The following is a 20,236-nucleotide window of genomic DNA, read 5'->3' as shown; positions in this document are numbered from 1 at the left end:
CACATAAGTATCACAAGACGAAGTTGTGAAAAGATTTTCTGCATCAAATGAAATTATTTTTGTTCCAAAAATGCATCAAATGCAATAACAAGGGTATTTATCCTCATCTAAAGACACTCAACCATGTGCCTCATATTGCTGCCTGCTGGTTTATCCATTTCGTATAGTATATAGTTCAGTATTGGTATATACGATCTCGATAAAAAGAAAAAACAAAATGGTATTGGTACACACAATGCAAACCAGTTAAGATACAGAGTCAATTTAGTAGAGAGCAAGAAAGGAAAACAAAATAGACCCAAACTATTAAATGCAGATGAATATGTTACATAATGTCGATTTAGATTAATCAAGTAGATGTAAATTCTTGTTGTTTCACTGTTCATTACTCAGTCCAATATCAACTTACAGGAAGATTGTTTGGGGGAAAACTGCTATCCTGTGTTTCCACTTTTAGAAAACGCGTTTGGGTGAAAGGGCAGCACCTTGATGATTTTTCAGTTTTTATAGTTTGAAATTTTCACTTTGGTGAAGAAATCGATACCAGATGATGTAGAATCCGCATACAACCTTCCCCATCAATGTCAAATGCAATCCCGAAAGAAGAACCTGTAATCATCATAAGCTCTTTTCAGTTCTTGGTTGGCAGTAAATAAAAATAAATAAACGAAGCTACCCTCACCGAGGGAACAACAATAATAAATGGTCAATTTCATGTTTCTAATAAAGGAAGAAGAGAACGCAGTCTCCTAAATCTAAACTACGCATTCACTTCCCTTCTTCCCCCGCTCGATTTCTCAAAAAATTGATAGTAAATTGCCGATTTGAGGAAATGAAAACAGAACTGAAATGTTGTTGAACCTAATATACGAATCTCCTCCCTGATTTTTCTTGAAGACATAAAAATACATTGGCAAATGGATACAGATAATTATAGTAGCATTTCATTTAAGACGACAAACCGATCAGGGCGAGATTGAATCCGAGAGAAGGAACTTGAAGCAGAAGCCTGAGAATGAATCGAAAATGGCAGCTGGTTCTTGCCTCGAGAATCTCTGAACACCGTAAGAAATTTTCATCTGTGGATGTAATCTGTATGATCCAACTCTCCCTCGCCGATTCCTGTATACTCTGCGCAGCGCGCGCGCGAGTTCTTCGGGGATTGCTCGCAGATGTTCAATCGTGTTAATATTGACAACTTTTAGGGAAACAAAAATGAAATTTATATTTTTACATCTCACTTTAAGTCTTAACTATTAAATATTTAAATATGATGAAGATAAGATATCCAAGTGATTTAAATATGGTTTTGGATAATTTTACTGATAAAATAAGTGATGAAAATTGACGGGATGGGCTTTATATACGAGCAACTAATTCCCATATTCTGAAACAATCATTCTCTTTTATTAATCAACAATATAAAATTGTTTCTATAAGATGAGAATAAATATAATACTTTATCGCTATGGAAAATAACAATAAACATATGTAATGAATAGATGTCAAATATGATATAAGAAAAAGTAATTATTAAAACATATATAATTTTTGTCTAGATAAGAACTCACACCTTTTATCACAATTGTTATTATCAAATTTATTGAATCCTTACCGATTAAAACTCATCTTCTATGTACCTGTATTAGATAGAGAGAAATAAATAAATACATGTTTTATTTATTTTTGTAATTAAAAAGTATCAAATTGTTATCTGTGATCAACACTATGATAAATGTTGATTAGTAAGTGTTAATTGGAGGAATTCACGACCTTTTGATTGAATATATTTTTTTATAAAAATATCTCTATTATAAGGTCTTTTGAGCATATGTCCTCGTGATTTTGTTTTTTGTGTCACCTAATAAACTTGGTATCCCTAACTTATATACCTAAGATTTTTCCATTTCTAACCGAGTAGAATTTTGATTACATTCTCGACATATTTGTTGATTAAAAAGAAAAAACTCTTGTTTCTATGTTACACACCCAACTTTTACTATCATAAACTCAAAAGCATATACATATTTATATACAATCAATTAGCTTACACAATCCAAATCCAAACACACATAATATATAGGGTATTCCAATCTCGAGCTCAAACTCGGCTCGGGGACGGAGGCGCCGCCGCCGCGGTGCAGCAAGATGTAGCCAGAGCTCGAGCGGCGGCAGAAGTTGCCGTTTTGACGCGATTCATCATGGGCTTGAAAATGTTCAGCTTCTTCAAGTTCCGGCCGCGTGCGTGCGGCGGCGGAGCGGCGGTGGCGCTTGCTCGGGCGACGGCTTCCACGGCCGGATGATAGAGAGTACGAAAATGCGAAAACCACATGATTGAAATTTGAAATAGGAGAAGGAAGTTTTGTTTCTGATGAGTTAGATTCGGAAAGCAGATCCATATATATATAATATTCAGTATGAACTATGGATAAATGCAGTTGGCTTTTCGAAAATTAAAAAAGGGAATGCTTTGGCTTTTCAAGAATTAAAAATTTTTAAAAAAGAACCTCTGGAGTAGTAAAAGGCTAAAAACAGCCCTTGTGAATGAATATATCCCCTTATTCCCAAATTGCCCTTGTGGGGAATTGCCCAAATCGCTTCATTTTTGAGCCATCGTGTTAAGAGGAATAGAGATAAAAATTTTGTTTGTCAGCATAATTCCTATTTGTGCACGGAATGTCTTTCCCAAACTATCACGCGAATCTTTCTTAAAGTGTAGAAGAATCTGCAAGATAAGGGGGTGAGCACTCAAATGCTCAAGTCAGTACAAGTCAAAATAAGAATAAAAATATTTTTGTCAAGATTCACTTACTTATCAATGAGTTTTATCCATCCCGTTTTTAGGTGGTGATGACCTGTAAGAATAAATACTGCCTAAAGAATTTTTCTCAAATCAAGGGATCCTTAAAAAATTGTGCTCGTAGTTAACGACATTAAATGCCCCATTTTCGAATTGTATGCATTGCTAAGATCACAAAGTGGAGACCAACCAGGTTGAAATGGAGATTGCACATTGCTAGCGTTTCCAGACTCCCTTATTCGCTCTAATAACGTCTTCGGACATTAGTTCATAAGTCTTTCGTCTTCCTACTTTGACGATGCATGCATGCATGGTGGTCGACTTGAGCCCATACAACAATTCCAAAGTCCAACATTTTCCATTAAGGGTATAATGGTCAAAATAAGAGTATTTTGGCTTTGTTTTTTTTAATTTATGGAAATCTTGGGCAATTCTATTAATATATACGAATATTCGCAAAGATCAGAGCCTTCTTGTTTGCGCGTTACAGTTGACATTTCCTGGGCTTTCAAAGATGAGAATTGAACAAGATTTCCATAAACGTCACTAGCAAATAACAATACTTTGAACAAAATTTCCAGATATATTTAATTTCAGATAATTTCAGTCTGTGCATCCGCCTGTTATCTCGAAGACTGCATCGCAGACGGATGTCCCCGTCCACTCAACCTTCGCTTCTCTGTACGATACAATATATAATTAATAAAAAATTACCTACAAATTTTTATTTTCCTTGTCTTTCTTGCTCTTTTGATTATACATTATCTTTTCTTATAATTTAATTATATTTTATTTTGAATAAACTAATATTAAATTATGTATATATAAAGTCGTTATTTTTTGTTTTACACTAACTTTTAGCATATGTACTATGCAAACTAATGGCTTTGTTTTTAAATATTACTTAATCTACGTGTTAAATATAATAAATATATTTAAAATTATATTAGGAAAAAAATCATTTTTATCCCTAAACATGGTAAGTAATATAAAAAATTTTCATAAGCTTTCAATTACAACAAATTGAAATCTAAAGTTTGATAATTATTGCAACTTTTATCCTCAATTCAAATTGATTTACCTATTAATCTAAAATACAAACAATGTTTAAAAAACTCCAAAAAAAAGTTATTAATGTAATGATAATCAACTTTACAAATTTTATTAATGCGCAAAATAAAAAAAGATATTAATCTAACTCTTCTAAAACTTAGAAATTATAGCAAAAAAAAATTAACATTGTTTTTTCTAAATCCTATTAATTTTTACCATTTATTTGACACAACCAATAATAATAACAAATTTTCAAATGCAAATCTAGGATTGGGTGAAAATTGAACCACTTTTTAAAGTTTAAAGTGAAGATTGCAACACTTATCAAAGTTTACGGTACAATGTGTCGTAATTAAAAGTTTATGGTAAAAAATTAATATATCTTGTAACGCTCAGGTTAAAATTCATTTATTTTCAATGATATTTATATGTAGTCGTGTCCCTCTTGAAATTAAATTTTGATTCGCCACTGTGAGGGTAAAATGGTAAAAAGAGAGCCGAGAGGGATTTTTTTTCTTTTTCTCCAGTTCAGCAGCTGGGTTTTAATCCAAAATTATTATGAACCCCAAATTCATAAAGCAACAAAACCGAACAAATGGAGGCAGTAAAATTATACAACTTCTATTGACCACTATTAAATATTCAGTCGAACTACTATTGTCGTCGTGCAGCAAGCAATAACGAGTATTCGAACCACGAGAAAGTTAAACATTTTTAGGTCCTTTATTGTGATTTTAAAAATGTTAGCGCCTTCGTGCGTCTGCATATGGAAGATAGAATTTTATTAGACACCAAATTCAGCATTACATATAAATCTTCTATTGAACATTATTATCTTTTGATAGGATAAAAGGAGGAAATTTTTATTTTTACAAAATAATATGTATAATTTTAGTGTTGGTATTCATGTTCGTTGTAGAAGGTAAGTATTATTTTTTTAAAACTGGCTGAATATGTTAGTTATATATTAGATACAAAATAAAAATATTAAAATATCTAAAAGAATAGCAAGAATTAGATATGTTTGAAAATTCTAAATGAAATATTAGATAAATTTGTTTAAAAAAAGCCACATAATTAAGTTTTGGAGAATTGTTTTTTCTTAGTGTATTTAATTACTTCTCTTATATTTCGTAGCAAATTTTCATAACACTATTGCTGTTTTGAAAATAATTGGATTCAATTTCAACGATATAACCATTTTGTTTTGTTTGTCTTCTTCTTTTTTGGTAGGGGAGACTCATCATTTCACAATAAATATAATTCAACTAATTAAAGATATTAATAAATTATATATCAAAATTTATACCCGATGATAACGAAAAAATGGGAAAAGAAAACTATACAACAACATTGTCATTGTACATTGTCAAATAAATAAATACATAATATATATATCACCATTTCACAATAACTACAATATCAAAATCTATAAAATTAGTAAATATTAACATGGTGCAACTAGCTGAAAAATATATTTAAAATTTTGAATCCGAGCCTCATATCTTGTACTAAAAAAATCCATAAAATATGATAAAAAATGTTAATATCTTTCATCCATCTATCCATAAATATTAATAACTACCATAGGTTCCATTCAATATCTTTTTCTATTTTTTTAAATAAAAAATATACACATTATTTCTACATATGTTTTTTTTGGTTATATTTTATTTTTTAAAATCAAGTTCACTTTTGTAAACTATAAAATATCTAAAACCTTGTAAATTTAACCCATAGATTGAGATGTGATTTTAAGAGTAAATATAAAATAAAATTTGTAACAAATAAAGCATGGCTTTTAACATGTAAAACTAAAAACAAATTTGGTAATCAAAATGAGCCTTAATTATAGTTAGTTGGATAATTTTAACGTTTACATTCATGAGTTTGAATTTCCATCCATATATTATACTGGAAAAAAATAGAAAAAATATCAACCAATACAAATCAAATTGAGACTAAAGACCCATAAATATAATTTACTTTACACCTCTCTTGAAATTAATTTTAAACATCCACATTATCTACAAAATCTATAACTATATCACTCCAACAATCATAGCGATAATAACAACATTATTACAAAACCATATGAGAATTGAAATTTCCTCGAAAGGGAGAGACAAAAAAAAAAATAAAATTACAGAGATGTAATTAGCAGATTTAAAAATAATAATAATAAAATAATTGTTTTTTGAGTTATAAAGCGGCGATTCAAGTTCGGGCGTTCGACGGCGACGGGGCAGCGGCAGGTGCGTGAAGCGTCCGAACCATGGTGGCCGGAATTATGAGATCTGGTTGTTCTTTTTCTTTAATCCTATACAGCGGCATTCCTACCTTAAAATTTTTATAATCCTCCGGCGAAGGTGCGACGGCGTTTTCGCCGGCGGCGACGACGGTCGACGGAGTTGAACACAGAATTATAAATACCAGTAGCAGCGCCGCCGCCCTCGTCTGAGATTTGTTGGAGAGATCCGCCATGGCCGGAAATCGATCGGATCGGTGAAATTTGTAAAGAGGATATGGTTAATTTGACGAGCTATTTGTGGTTTTATTGTTCTGATAATTAGGGCTTTATATTGGGGACTTCGGGATGGAATTGACGGTGGGAGAAATTTTGACATTTTTTTGTAACTGTTTCAAACTGGAGGGTTATTATTGTTATACATGTTTTTTTTTGTTTGTTTTATTTTTAGTACGAATTGGAGTTTTCAATTGGCGTGGGGAAGGGAAGCTCTAATCTTGTTTGTCAGCCAGTTATCTTTAGACACGTGCCCTTAACCCCCTAAATAAATTAGGCTAAATGAAAAAAAAACCTCCTAAATTTGCTCTAGGTTTAAAAAATACAGCTATGGTTACGATTTCAATACCATTTTTGGCCTTTCATATATATTTTAAAAATATAATAAGAATAAACATAGTGAATAATTAATGTGACAACTAACGTGACAATTTTACGCTAAAAGTCTTCTTCATCAATTATCAAGAGAATTAGCTTCTCTATTATCTATCTAATTTTTCATTAATTTCCTTTACTAAAGAATAGTTTCTTCCATTATTCCTCTTATACTTAATTGAAGTAATTTTTTAGGCTAATTGTCAAGCCCATTTAGATTCGGCCACATTAATATTCGTTAAAACATATTAAAAGATGCTTAAATGGTATTTAAAATTTTGAAATTATAAGGATATTTTTTAACCTGAGCAAAATTCATGGTTTTTTAGTCAATAAATAAATTAGCCACTAAAAGATTTTAAACCAATTCCCCTTACATACTATTACTTTTTTTTTTTTATAATTCAATTTCATGCTTTATGGCCTGAAAAAAAAATTTAATTTTGCCTCTAAAGTATTGAAAATTTTCCATCAATTCACTCGGCTGAATGAGGATGTCTAGATGTTTGGTTTTGATAGGAGAAAATGTATAAACGTCAAACCTTCATATTTTTGTCAGAGAATATTAAAATCGGTTTAATTACCATTTTGTATTTTATGTTATTAAAATTTAAGTTTATAGATATTATTTGTTATCTATATATTGATTTGTTTAATTATATAGTCATGATAAACATTCTCTAAATATAAGTCAAAGTTTTTATTTCTTTTTTTTTAATATTAGCTTTTATAAATTTGTTTTTGTTTTTTCAAATTTAACTATGAATTCAAATATATTTTCAAACATAGCGAAAAAGTTATCAATAAAATTGTACTAAAAAAATCTTACTAATGAAATTATTACTGGTTAAGATACGTATATCTGACTAAGAAGTTGTGAGTTTGAATTTTAATGACCACAAGTTATCGCAAAAGAGATCCATAATAAAAATAGTTAAAAAGAAAAAGAAAGAAAAAAAAGGAAAAATAGAAACAACAGGCAGTCTCTACGTAGGGGGACGAGTCAGACGACCGGGTCAATGCCAGTTGGGCCCGGTTCCAGACCAAAGCCCAACAAACAAACCGGTATAAAAACGGACCAGCCTTCCTCCGCGCGCATAATTCCTCAATCTCTCGATTCGGGTTTTCAGTTCACAATCTCCACCGTCTCTCCGTCACTGCTCCTCTGTAGACCTTCACTTTCCCTCCACTTTCCGGCGCAACTGTAACTACACAATCCGCTGCTGCTAAACCCTAATTCTCCACTCTTCCATTGTCGCCCTCTCTCTCAGCACCATCATTTGTGTCGCCCGCGGACTAACTTCACAGTTTTATCCTTGCGCGATCCCGGTGCCAAAGGTATGTGGTTCTTCTTCTTTTGTTTTTGGTAGAGGTTAGGTTTTGATCATGAATTAACTTCCCGTCGTGTTTTACGTCATTTTGGGTTTGTGATTACGGAATTGGACGACAGAAATGTTGTTATACTCGTGGGGTTTTTTTTTTTTTTGCAATACATTCGAGTGCATCGTTTTTTCGAGATCATTGATTTATTGATTAAGAGAATACGTCTTCCGTTTGACTTAATTTGATGGATGGAGCCTTGGTGGTCGTTTAATCCTCTGTTTCTTCCCGCTCATCAATCCCTTGAAATTTCACTCACCCTCAGCTCGCCTCTTCATTTCCTCCTCGACGTCAATCATTCTCTCTTTCACTGACGGCAGAATCGCTCCACCCTCTCTTGACTTCTCTCTCTCGATCGTCCCTCCCCTTCAATGTCACCCACTCTGGCTGCTTGCCTTCAAAGTTTGTTCGTGATTGAATGTGTATGTCGTTTTTCTTTAAATATTTTGCTGTTATGATTGCTGTTTAATGTTAAAATACAGTGCGAGTTTGTCACCAGTGTCTACTTTCTTCTAGTCGTAGCGTGTAATAAAAATAAGCTTCATATAAAGTACTAAATTTAGAGTTTATTAAATAAATATATATAAGAATGTCTGCTTGAGGCTCCTCTTGAGCCGCCCTTGTGACTCAAACTGCCGCGTATTGGGTCGTACTTCACTGCAAACGTTCACTTTCCCTGCACTTCCCGGTGTAACATTTAGTAGATAATCTGCTGCTGCTAAACCCTAACTGTTTACCCTTCTACTGTTGCCTTCTTTTTCTCGTGTAAGCACCATCATTCCTATCGCCCAAGGACTTATTCATAATCTTATCCTTGTGAGCTCTTGGTGCAATGGTGCGTAGTTCTTATTATCTTTCTTTTTGGTAGAGTTTTGGTTTTGATCATAAATTAACTTCCCATTATGTTTTAAGTTATGTTGATTTTCGATTACTAAATTGGACAGCACAAGTATTGTTTTTGTTTTGTTTTTTTTTTTTTTTTCTGATTACTATGTTGATTTTCAATTACTAAATTGGACAGCACAAGTATTGTTAAACATTGAATATTTCGGGTTTTGGTGGAATTCATTGAATTTGCCTTTACTATTAAAATGTCTTTATTGTCCATTGAACTTAAGAGAATACATCTCAGTTGAACTTAATTCAATGGATAGACGTGATGAGGTGGTGGGGTTGAGGGGAATAAACTACCCGAATTGGTGGATTGTGATCTTATTAGCCTTTACAGAACATCATTTTACCTTCCAATTCATACTATCCATTTTTCTTATCCAGCTCTTTCCAATGTTTTCTTTCAATTGGCTATGTTTTAATTTTGTCAGTAACAACTGAGCACTGGGCAGCTTTATATATTTATTAACTCATGAATGTGGTAGTTATTTATATCTATTAATTTTTTGCATGTACACTAAACAGGACATGGACCATCATGAAGATGATGGCCGCCTGGGGGGTGAAAGTCAACCCAAGAGAGATGATGAGGTGAGATCGATGTACAAGTACAACTGTTGTTATTTACTCCTATTAGCTTTTATTTCTTTCTTTCATTTACTATGGTTTTTTTCATAAATCATTGGATATGGTTATCTATGGTCTGAAAATTCATCCCCACAACCTTGCTATCTTTACAACATGATTAAGTCTCTGGCCCATTCTTTCACATACATAATTGCTTACTCATCTAATTATGTTCTTTTATCATTTTCTCTTGGTTTCTCATACTGGATGTTTATAGTTCTCCAAGAATGTGTAGGTAACTGTGTGCTGCTGGTTGTTTTTCTCATATTGTAGGAAACTGTTGCTCGTCAGGAAGAAATTAAAAAATCCTTTGAGGCTAAAATAGCTCTTCGTCAAAGTAATTTGAATCCCGAGAGGCCTGGTTAGTGAATTATCTTCAGCATTTCAACGATCGTGCATTTATTTATTGAGTTAGATGGTAGTTCCAACTTTTTTCTGGCTAGTGAAATGTCCAATATAACCTATATGATGAAAAAACAACAAATATTCTCATGCCACTATGAGACTGGCCTTTGAACTTGAATCTTTATGTTCAATAAAAACTTATGTTTCAAAAATTTGTTTATTTATTTTTAAAGATTTTGAAATAGGTATTTGTGAACTCTTGGTTATGTTCTGTCGGGCAAAAAAATTATTGTTGTAGCCTACTCAAGGACATTGAAGAAGTCATTTTGAGTTGAGATTGGGTATAGTAGTTATGTTCACTTGATGGGAGGGGCGACAAAAATCTCATATAAAATGTTTCAAGGCTTTCAAGGTATTAGCGTAGTTTTAGTTTAATAAATAGCAGAGTCCCGTCCAAAATCTTGAAAGCTTTGAACTGATTCTCAGCCTTGATCACTTTGTCCTGTTTAGCTAGGAAAGTAGTTAAATGAAGGGAAATAAATTATTTAATTGTTATGCTCTTATGAAAATTCAGATTTTTAAATCATTACTCCTTGTAAATGTTTCCTGACAATGTGTAATTTCCTTTTAGTTATTGTAGACTTTGAGGAAAGTGAAAAAACATATATATTTGATGTCGTGTATATATATGTATATTAATTTCACCAAAGTTCAGATGAATGTTAATCATTTGACACATATTTGAGACATATTTTAATGTTTGTTTTTGCCTGCAGACTCTGGATTCCTTAGAACTTTGGATTCTAGTATTAAACGCAACACAACAATTATTAAAAAATTAAAGCAGATAAATGAAGAACAACGAGAAGGGCTGATGGATGAGTTGCGAAATGTAAATATGAGCAAATTTGTTAGTGAGGCCGTTGCTGCTATTTGTGATGCTAAGCTTAGAGCTTCTGATATTCAAGCAGCTGTTCAGGTAACCTCCTTTCAGTTTTTTTTTTTATCGTTTTGTGGTTCAATTTTGTTGTTGTTGGGTGCTGGGGATAGGGGTGGGGTTTAGAATCTTAGTCACTTCAAATGATTTGAACAAAAGTTTTCTATTAATTCCACTTATCTATCTTTTCCTATACCCCTTCCTTGGATTGGTAAATATATTTTCTTCATTGTACGTTGTTATTTTACCTTTTAGCTCTATAATTGACTTAAAATTAAATTTACTCGTTGTTTAATGAGGAATGAAAATGGTAGCCAGGTTTCTTATGTTTTCTGTGGAATATTTATTTGGAGAGGAACAAATGGGTGCTCCCTTAAAATTCAATGCTCCCACACATCCTTTCGAATTCATTTTGAACACCCCCCCTACTTATCTTTTCGGGTAGCCCTTTTTGGTTGGTTTAGCTCATCTTCCGTGTGCCCTCTCCTTGTTCTTTTATCCATCTTAGTGAAAGTGATTTTCTCATTTAAATTAATGATTCACAGGACCAAAGTAATCTGTTAAGAATGTAGATTTGTGAGATTATTGGCATAGTATGATTACCAAACTTTCACATGCTGTGCTGAACAACAAGAAAAATAGTAAAAGTTCAGTCACTTATCTATATCTGATGTGTCTCCTTTCCCCTCCCCATAAAAAAAAAGATCTGTTCTCTTCTTCACCAAAGGTACAAAGACTTCTCACCATGCTTGATTCAAGGACTCTTGAAAGTATTTTTTCCTGGAAAGTCTGGGGACGAGTTGGATGCTGATAGGAACTTGAAGGCCATGAAGAAGCGCAGCACTCTCAAACTTCTTTTGGAACTTTTTTTTGTTGGAGTTATAGAAGACTGTGCAATTTTCAATAATATTATTAAGGATCTTACGAGTATTGAACATTTGAGGGATCGTGATGCTACTCTAACAAATTTGACACTCCTTGCTAGCTTTGCTCGGCAAGGGAGAATCCTCTTGGGGCTACCGCCTACAGGACAAGATCATGAAGAGGTACATATCTTCCTACAGACAGATGGTACTGTTTACGTAACTTCTGTATTTGTTTGGTGTGGATTTTTTGGACTATTTCTTTATGATTCTAGTTAGTTTATGGTTCTCATGAATAATGGATTTCTATATTTGGCAGTTGCTAGTCACGAGTTTCGACTTTCCATGTGCTTGTAATGTTGACATTTTTCTTGCTCTCAATATGGAATTTATGAAATTTACTCGTTCCCAGTTTTGCTTTACTCTAAATTTATCAGGTAACATTCCATTTCAGTTTTTTAAGAGCCTCAATATTACTGCCGACCAAAAGAAATTCTTCAGAAAGGTGTTCCATACATATTATGATGCTGCGTCTGAATTGCTTCAGTCTGAACATACGGTAAGAGATTCACTATCTTCTCAGAAGCTACTTGTTTGATTTATCACTTGCGCTCCTATCCTCTCTTGTCTTGCCCTTCTGAGCTAAAATTTGATGTTATGATTCATTTTTTTGTTGTTTGTCATTAATTCATTTGGATGCGTTTATTTATTTGGTCATTATGTTAAAAAAACAATCATGACTTCTTTTCCATGAATATTTTATACTTGTGATATTTTTTATTGGTAATCAACTTTCATCATGATAAATGAAAGAATATATTTTACACTCAGAAATGTAATGATGGTTCACTTATCATACTCTTTTAAATGGCAGTCACTTCGCCAAATGGAGCATGAAAATGCGAAGATCTTGAATGCAAAAGGGGAACTCAATGATGAAAATGTCTCTTCATATGAAAAGTTGCGAAAATCTTATGACCATTTATATCGAAATGTCTCATCGTAAGTTACATTACGTCCCTCATATGGCATTCGATAATCTATTGATGGCTGGATGAATATATGGAATGCTTTTATTGTCCACGTCGAAATCTAATATTTACCACACAGTTTCCTAATTGATAAATGTTGATTCCTAATGACTTATTTCTTAACTCTGGTTTCGTTCCTATAATATATTTCTCAGTATCCTTGTAGTATTCTGCTGAAGTAGTTTCTCATTTAAAGAATATTGGAAGTATTTTTTACGTGAATGAGTGAAGTAATCCTTATAGATGAGTATCATGCACCATATTGAGATCAGAGGTAGTTGAGATGCATTAAAGAAAAATAAGACGGGCAGTCAATTTCTTCATAGAAATAAAGTTATGTAGATGTTGCGATGAAAATGTTATTTTTTGTTTAACTCACCACAAAGTCAAATGAATTCCATGAACTATTTTTCCTTGGCGAATTTATGAAATTATACGTTACACAGCTTAGCAGAAGCACTTGATATGCAACCCCCAGTGATGCCAGAGGATGGCCACACAACCAGGGTCTCTGCAGGAGAAGATGTTTCATCACCTGCTGCTGGAAAAGATTCTTCTGTGCTCGAAGCCATATGGGATGATGAAGACACTCGGGCCTTCTATGAATGCTTACCAGATCTCAGGTTTGGCTTGGTCAGATTATATAGTTTGATGAGAGCATCTAGGGTTCTTCTATTGATTACCTAGACTCAAAGATATTTCTGGCACATACATGTAAGAGTGTGTTATATGGATGAATATACTCGGTTTTTGAAAAAAGAAAAAAACCTTGTACAACATGCTCATGCATGTTGTAATTGCAAGTCTCATTAATGTTTTTTAATCGCTTAGTCCATTGTGTCCTTATAAGAGTTATATTTCTTAAAAACTGAAGTTCTTTGGTTCATTGAATCAACTTTTCAGAGCCTTTGTTCCGGCGGTACTGTTGGGAGAAGCGGAGCCTAAAGCAAATGATCAATCTACAAAGCCGGCAGAAAATATGGCTGTAATTTTCCAGGCTTGCAATTTTTTCTTTCAAACTTCTAGCTTTCCTCAACTGGTTTATATGAACCACTCTACTCTTTTACTTCTCTTACGTCTGGTCCTATTTAAAGATTAAGAAACAAAAAATCATCACATCTGTTTTCATTTTTGTTTTCAATTAATTAGATTGCTATAATATTAAAATATTGAACTGTTAATGTGAAGTTTAAAAGAGAGTTATATCTATTATTTATATTATAATTTTGCATACAATTTAAAACTAATAGGAAATAATGGTTTAAATTTAATTTCTATTGTATTTGAGTGGAATATTTTTTGAATTCAAATAAAAAATTATCATTATCGATAACATGTTATGGATATTAGATGTACTATGTTAATAATTAGACGAATTGGATATTTGTAATTTTTGATGGGGAAGTGAACAAAACGGCCCAAAAACAAATCCTCAAGTATTATCCCTTTTGAATATCATATTAAAGATAAAGATTTGATCCTTTGTGGTTCTTGTTAGCCTATTCTATGAAAATATATATTTTATGTAATGCTTGCTATTTGGTGAAGAATTTGTATGACTTCTATTTTAAAAGGAATCTGAAGCCGACCAAGGTCAGCAGACTTCCCTAGAGGCAGTTGAGATTTCTACTGACTGTTCGCTACAGGATGGCAAAATTAATGAAAAAGGGAAAGACAAGGAAGAAAAAGATAAAGAAAAGAGTAAGGATACAGACAAGGAGAAGGGGAAAGAAAAAGATGCAGATAGAAAGATGGAAAATGAAAAAGAGAAACTTAAAAATGTTGAAGGAACAAATTTGGATGCTTTGTTACAGAGACTCCCTGGTTGCGTCAGCCGTGACCTGATTGATCAGTTGACTGTAATCGCTTCTCTTTTTCTCAGTTTAATTGTGGACATCTTTTAGAGGGGATGGAAGGCTGAATATTCATTAAAAATATGATGTTAATATTCTTATATACTTGCAGGTAGAGTTCTGTTATTTGAATTCCAAGGCTAATCGAAAGAAGCTTGTAAGGGCTTTGTTTAACGTACCTAGGACATCTCTGGAGTTGCTGCCGTACTACTCACGCATGGTTGCGACATTGTCAACTTGTATGAAGGATGTATCTGTCATTCTCCTCCAGATGTTAGAGGAGGAGTTCAATTTTTTATTGAACAAAAAGGTTTCATTTTAATTCATGTACATTTGCTAGGAATGGAGTTATCAGTTTTATCTTCTATCAATTTCATTTTTGTTTGTTTGTTTCCGTTTTTCATCAAACTATTTTATTCTGCAGGACCAAATGAACATTGAAACGAAGATTAGAAATATTAGGTTTATTGGAGAGCTCTGCAAGTTCAAAATTTCTTCAGCTGGCCTTGTTTTTAGCTGTTTGAAGGTATGAGTGGAGGCGACATTTGTTTTTCCTTTGTTTTTGAAGACTCTTTTATTTTTTCCTAGTCATAAAAGCCAAAAGAAAGCTCTAACTGGAAGTTGAACGAGAAGTTAGCCCATGCAAGTTTATGAACTAGACGCGATGTTTCTGTTGTGGTTGGAAATTGATGGTTAATTGATGAACATATTTTCTCTTTTTGGCAGTCGTGTTTAGATGATTTCACTCACCACAACATTGATGTCGCTTGTAATCTTCTTGAGACTTGTGGACGTTTTCTTTATCGATCTCCTGAAACTACAGTGCGGATGGCTAACATGTTGGAGATATTGATGCGTTTGAAAAATGTAAAAAATTTGGATCCCCGACATAGCACCCTGGTAGAAAATGCATACTATCTTTGCAAGCCACCAGAGAGATCTGCACGAGTGTCAAAAGTTCGTCCACCATTGCATCAGGTATAGGTTGCATCCTGTGTTCACAAAATTTTCTCTACGTATAGTTTTATACTTTTCTTAAGTTTTTGTTATTCACTGTATCTTGCAGTATATTAGAAAGTTGCTCTTCTCAGATCTAGACAAGTCTGCCATTGAGAACGTGTTGAGGCAACTTCGGAAACTTCCATGGAGTGAATGTGAACAATACCTTTTAAAATGTTTTATGAAAGTTCACAAAGGGAAGTATGGCCAGATTCACTTGATTGCTTCTCTCACATCTGGTTTGAGTCGATATCATGATGAATTCTCGGTTGCTGTTGTTGACGAGGTATGTTCAATTCTTAGAGAACTTTTCAAAATTTTTAGATCATCTGATAATCTCATTATCTATAGAGCGTGCTTTAGTGATGTTAATTTCATATGATTTTACATTTTTATGCAAATAAAGGGATGTTCAGTGGTACTTTTAACCATTTAAATATGCTTTTCCGTGATTTGAAAAGTATACAGATTATATGTTAGTAGTACTTGTATTTTCTACAAATGTATTTTGGACACTTCGAGTGGTTTTTAGAACAGAAATTAATGATTATTATTTTTTTATTAATTGGTTGTCTCATATGTTTGTCATTATTTTCTGTGTATAACTACAATTTCTACTTCTCACTAGCCTCTCTATATCTATTTTCTCTTACTGACTTCTTTAGGCGTTATTTCTTACAGTATCTCTTTCATCCACTCTATCTTGCTCCTTTGCACGTTAAGGGGTCTTTTTATATGCACATTCTTTTTCTTAACCTCCTCCGGTGCACTTTCTCTCATAAGTATCTCTAAATACATAAGTAGCTATTCTATTCTATATGTATATACTTTATCCTATTAACTTCCTTGAACATCCTTTCTCTCATTTGATTATTGAACCGGTTAGTCTGGAAACATTACAGTTTTTAACACGTTCCCTTCAATCTGTCAGTGAGAAAAATACATTTTGGTCATTCCTAAGTATTTCTAATTAGATAAAAAGATATTTTAATAATAGTAGATAAAAATAATGAATGATTGATTTTTCAGTACTTCTGATCGAAGTACAATTGCGAAGGTATTCTTAATAAGAAAAAAAGATTTATCTTGAAAACTTTCCCCAGCATGGGACACTTAATTCCTCTTAAAGTGGTATCCCGAACTTCTATTGAAACTATATAGCCTGAAACTGATGTATTCCATTAATGACTGCTTCGAGTAATTTGTTTTGCTAATGCTAATTAGGGAGACTCACTTTTGTTTGTGGATTTGACATAAAACTTCTCATAACTAATAATCGTTGTTATTGAGCTGCATTCTTCACAAAAGGAACAGGGTATTATGGATAACTTGAATAACCATTTTACTATATTCTTGTTTGAGTGATTAAAATTTGATAATCTTAATGGTTCCAGAGTAGGATAACAACACAGATTTGTTCGTAATTGTTTCTTAAAAACCATAGCAAGATTAAAATGTCGAGGAGTCTCTTGGATATTTCTTGGAAAGGGGACATGTTAGGAGACTAGGGAGGGTGATGAAAACACAACTTTTCCCCTACAAGTAGGGTGGATAGGCAAAAAAGACATTTGATTTTTGATGTTTTGCCCGTGGAGATCCAACACCACTTCTCTCTATGTACACATCTAATTATTCTTTCCCTCTGTTTATAACAAAATACCCAGCCAACGACATAATTCTCTGTCAAACTAACTAACAACTCACGAATATAGTCTACCTACCAGGTATCTAATAGACAAAAGAGAAGCTTGGGAATTGATGGTTGAACACTTGAACCATAGAACTCAAAAAATAGAATTCGATTAGTATTAAGTTCTTAGTTTATCTACTGCATATTTTCCCCATTTGAATATGCAATAATTCAGCATACTTTTTTAGATTTGTTTGGTCTGATTATTCGAAATTTATTGAGTGAAAGTTATGTTGTACTACATTATGAATGTAGCTTGACCACGTTCTCTTGTTTATTTATGATTTCTCTATTTTATTCGCTTTGATTGTTGTTATTGATCTCTATGATTACTAGGTCTTGGAAGAAATTAGGCTTGGACTTGAAGTAAATGATTATGGGATGCAACAAAAACGCATTGCGCATATGCGGTTTTTGGGGGAGTTGTACAACTATGAACTTGTAGAGTCATCTGTTGTTTTTGATACGCTCTATTTGATTCTTGTCTTTGGCCATGGCACATCAGAGGTATGAAATTGTTTTGTTTCTTTTTTCTTGTTTGGTTTATTTTTATGCTCGGTGGTTGAGTGAAAATCTGGGGGTGAAGCAATTAATAGTAAGGACTTGAGCCTTGGTATATGCAATTTGTTTGTGTCCGATGAATGGAGTAGACCATCACCTGACGTACGTTCAGTGTTGTGGAGGATAGAGTCCTGGTTCATGTAGTACATGTTTGTTTCGTTCTGCTTGGCCAAGTGGATGTTTTTGTTTCAAGGCTTATGTGATTGATCTTTGTTGCTTTTAGCAAGATGTACTGGATCCACCCGAGGACACTTTCCGCATACGGATGATTATCACTCTTCTTCAAACCTGTGGTCACTACTTTGATCGAGGATCTTCAAAGAGGAAACTTGATCGGTTTTTTATACACTTCCAGAAATATATTCTCAGCAAAGGCGCACTTCCATTGGATGTTGAGTTCGACTTACAGGTCAGTTTGAAACGAGGTAGATGGTTCAAAAATTTTGCTGAATGCTTAATAGTGCGTGTTCACTTATTTTATCACCTTCCATTCCCACACGTCAAAGAAGCTGACAAAGTTGTTGCATTTGCAGGATTTATTTGCGGAATTGCAACCAAACATGACTAGATACTCATCCATTGAAGAAATAAATGCTGCTTTTGTAGAACTTGACGAGCATGAGCGTTCTGTCTCATCAAGTGATAAGCCCAATACCGAGAAACACCTTGATGCTGAAAAAACTCCCAGCAGAACTACTTCCAATACCACCTCAGCTAACGGAAGGGACACGGTCAATGGCTCTAGGGAAAATGGTGCAGCAGCTCATGAAGACGTTGCCGATAGTGACAGTGATACAGGAAGTGGCACTATTGAGGCAGAGGGACGTGATGATGAAGAGTCGGACTTGGAGAATCATGAAGATGGTGACAGCGAGGATGATGAAGACGACGAAGAAGGGGGTGGGCCTGCTTCGGATGAGGATGATGAGGTTCATGTTAGACAGAAAGTGGCTGAGGTAGACCCCCGAGAAGAAGCCAACTTCGAGCAGGAGCTGAGGGCTGTAATGCAGGCAAGAACTATTTTTGTACTTTAAAATCCGAGGTTTTATTTTGACTTGATGAATGCATCAGTGCGTTTAAATTTTTTGGAATTCTACTGCAGGAGAGTATGGATCAGCGCAGGCAAGAGATACGTGGCCGACCGACATTGAATATGATGATACCGATGAATTTGTTTGAGGGAACGAGGGACCACCATGGAAGGGGGGTAGGGGGAGAGAGTGGGGATGAGGCATTGGACGAGGATGCTGGTGGAACCAAAGAGGTTCAGGTGAAAGTTCTCGTGAAGCGTGGGAACAAGCAGCAAACGAAGAAGATGTTCATCCCTCGTGATTGCGCACTTTTACAGAGCACAAAACAGAAGGAAGCAGCAGAGCTAGAAGAGAAGCAAGATATTAAGAGGTTAATCTTAGAGTACAATGACCGGGAAGAGGAAGAGCTTAATGGCTTAGGCTCTCAAACAATGAATTGGATGCAGACAGGGGGTAATAGAGTCCCTACTCGGGGGAACAATTGGGAGGGGTCTGGTGGGAGGAGTGGTGGGCCACGTCATCCACATCATCGGTATATTGGCGGTGGCGTTCATTACAGTAGAAAAAAGTGAGTTTACTGCATCGTAAGTAGTAAGTACCCACCCTGATAGTTAAACGTCGATTTCAGTTGGCATGGTAAGTATACTGTCAGTGACTGTTCATTACGGCAGGAAGAAGAAGTGAGTTTACCTCGAACGTTTTAATTTACCACTCTCCAGTCCATTACAGGAGTTAGTTCATCACAATGTTTTGTCAACCATCATCGACTTGCATACAGATCCCGATCATCGATCTTTCCCCAGTGCTAAAAGAAATGGAAGCCAGGGATAATTTAACCATACCCTTATCTCTCAAGGATCTTCAGCAGATGAGGAAAACCATGGTGGATTTACCAGTTTTTAGCAAGTTTGACGAGTCGGGTCTGCAATGAAAAGAAGAAAGGAGGCTTTCTTCACTTTTCGGTATGCATATGGTGCAAGTGTGGATGGATCCCTGTCTGCTGGAACAGCATTGTTTCTAGTTATTGCATGAGAAGAATGATTTGTTTTGAACTAAAAGTTGCACGACACTTTTGTCTTGTACAGTTCTTGTGTTTGGGGATTCGGCAATTTGGGTCCAAAGGCATAACACAATCTTGGAGTGGAATGTAAATTGTATTTTTATCCAATACACAACTTTAGTGTGTGTTCTATAACATCTCTAGAAACGTTAAAGATGAGAATTTATTACTTCCAGTTTCACTCTAAGAAGTATGGATATGTGCATTATAACACGT

The 20,236-nt window shown here is 34.1% G+C and overlaps 1 protein-coding gene and 1 long non-coding RNA gene across 2 annotated transcripts; one reads left to right on the top strand and one right to left on the bottom strand.

Annotated features, from left to right (window-relative positions):
• Positions 1 to 202: 202 nt before the first annotated feature.
• Positions 203 to 1,221, bottom strand: LOC148212063 (uncharacterized). Its single transcript, XR_015790487.1, has 2 exons — positions 963 to 1,221; positions 203 to 609 (listed from the first exon to the last, which is right to left on the bottom strand). It is a non-coding gene; the product is annotated as an uncharacterized LOC148212063 (long non-coding RNA).
• A 6,626-nt stretch (positions 1,222 to 7,847) lies between these two features.
• Positions 7,848 to 20,195, top strand: LOC111006232 (regulator of nonsense transcripts UPF2). The gene is made up of 18 exons (XM_022278024.2): positions 7,848 to 8,090; positions 9,549 to 9,614; positions 9,924 to 10,011; positions 10,772 to 10,974; positions 11,637 to 11,978; positions 12,250 to 12,354; positions 12,670 to 12,797; positions 13,273 to 13,449; positions 13,730 to 13,811; positions 14,401 to 14,685; positions 14,792 to 14,989; positions 15,104 to 15,205; positions 15,406 to 15,657; positions 15,746 to 15,964; positions 17,705 to 17,875; positions 18,153 to 18,338; positions 18,463 to 18,939; positions 19,032 to 20,195. Exons 2-18 carry the CDS (start codon positions 9,552 to 9,554, stop codon positions 19,530 to 19,532), a joined length of 3,579 nt encoding a protein of 1,192 aa, XP_022133716.1. The 5' UTR covers positions 7,848 to 8,090; positions 9,549 to 9,551; the 3' UTR covers positions 19,533 to 20,195.
• Positions 20,196 to 20,236: the final 41 nt, after the last annotated feature.

Source organism: Momordica charantia (genome assembly GCF_013281855.1).
Source record: "Momordica charantia cultivar OHB3-1 chromosome 4 unlocalized genomic scaffold, Mcharantia_2.0 BLBB01000004.1, whole genome shotgun sequence".
NCBI lineage: Eukaryota > Viridiplantae > Streptophyta > Magnoliopsida > Cucurbitales > Cucurbitaceae > Momordica > Momordica charantia.
Note: the sequence above shows the minus strand (reverse complement) of the source record. Positions and strands in the feature narration are given on the sequence as shown.

Excerpts from the sequence above, each read along its gene's own strand:
- LOC111006232 (XM_022278024.2), top strand. The coding sequence starts at position 9,552 with ATGGACCATCATGAAGATGATGGCCGCCTGGGGGGTGAAAGTCAACCC. Across the intron at positions 10,975-11,636 it reads ATATTCAAGCAGCTGTTCAG|ATCTGTTCTCTTCTTCACCA; the intron begins GTAACCTCCTTT and ends ATAAAAAAAAAG. Across the intron at positions 15,965-17,704 it reads CGGTTGCTGTTGTTGACGAG|GTCTTGGAAGAAATTAGGCT; the intron begins GTATGTTCAATT and ends TATGATTACTAG.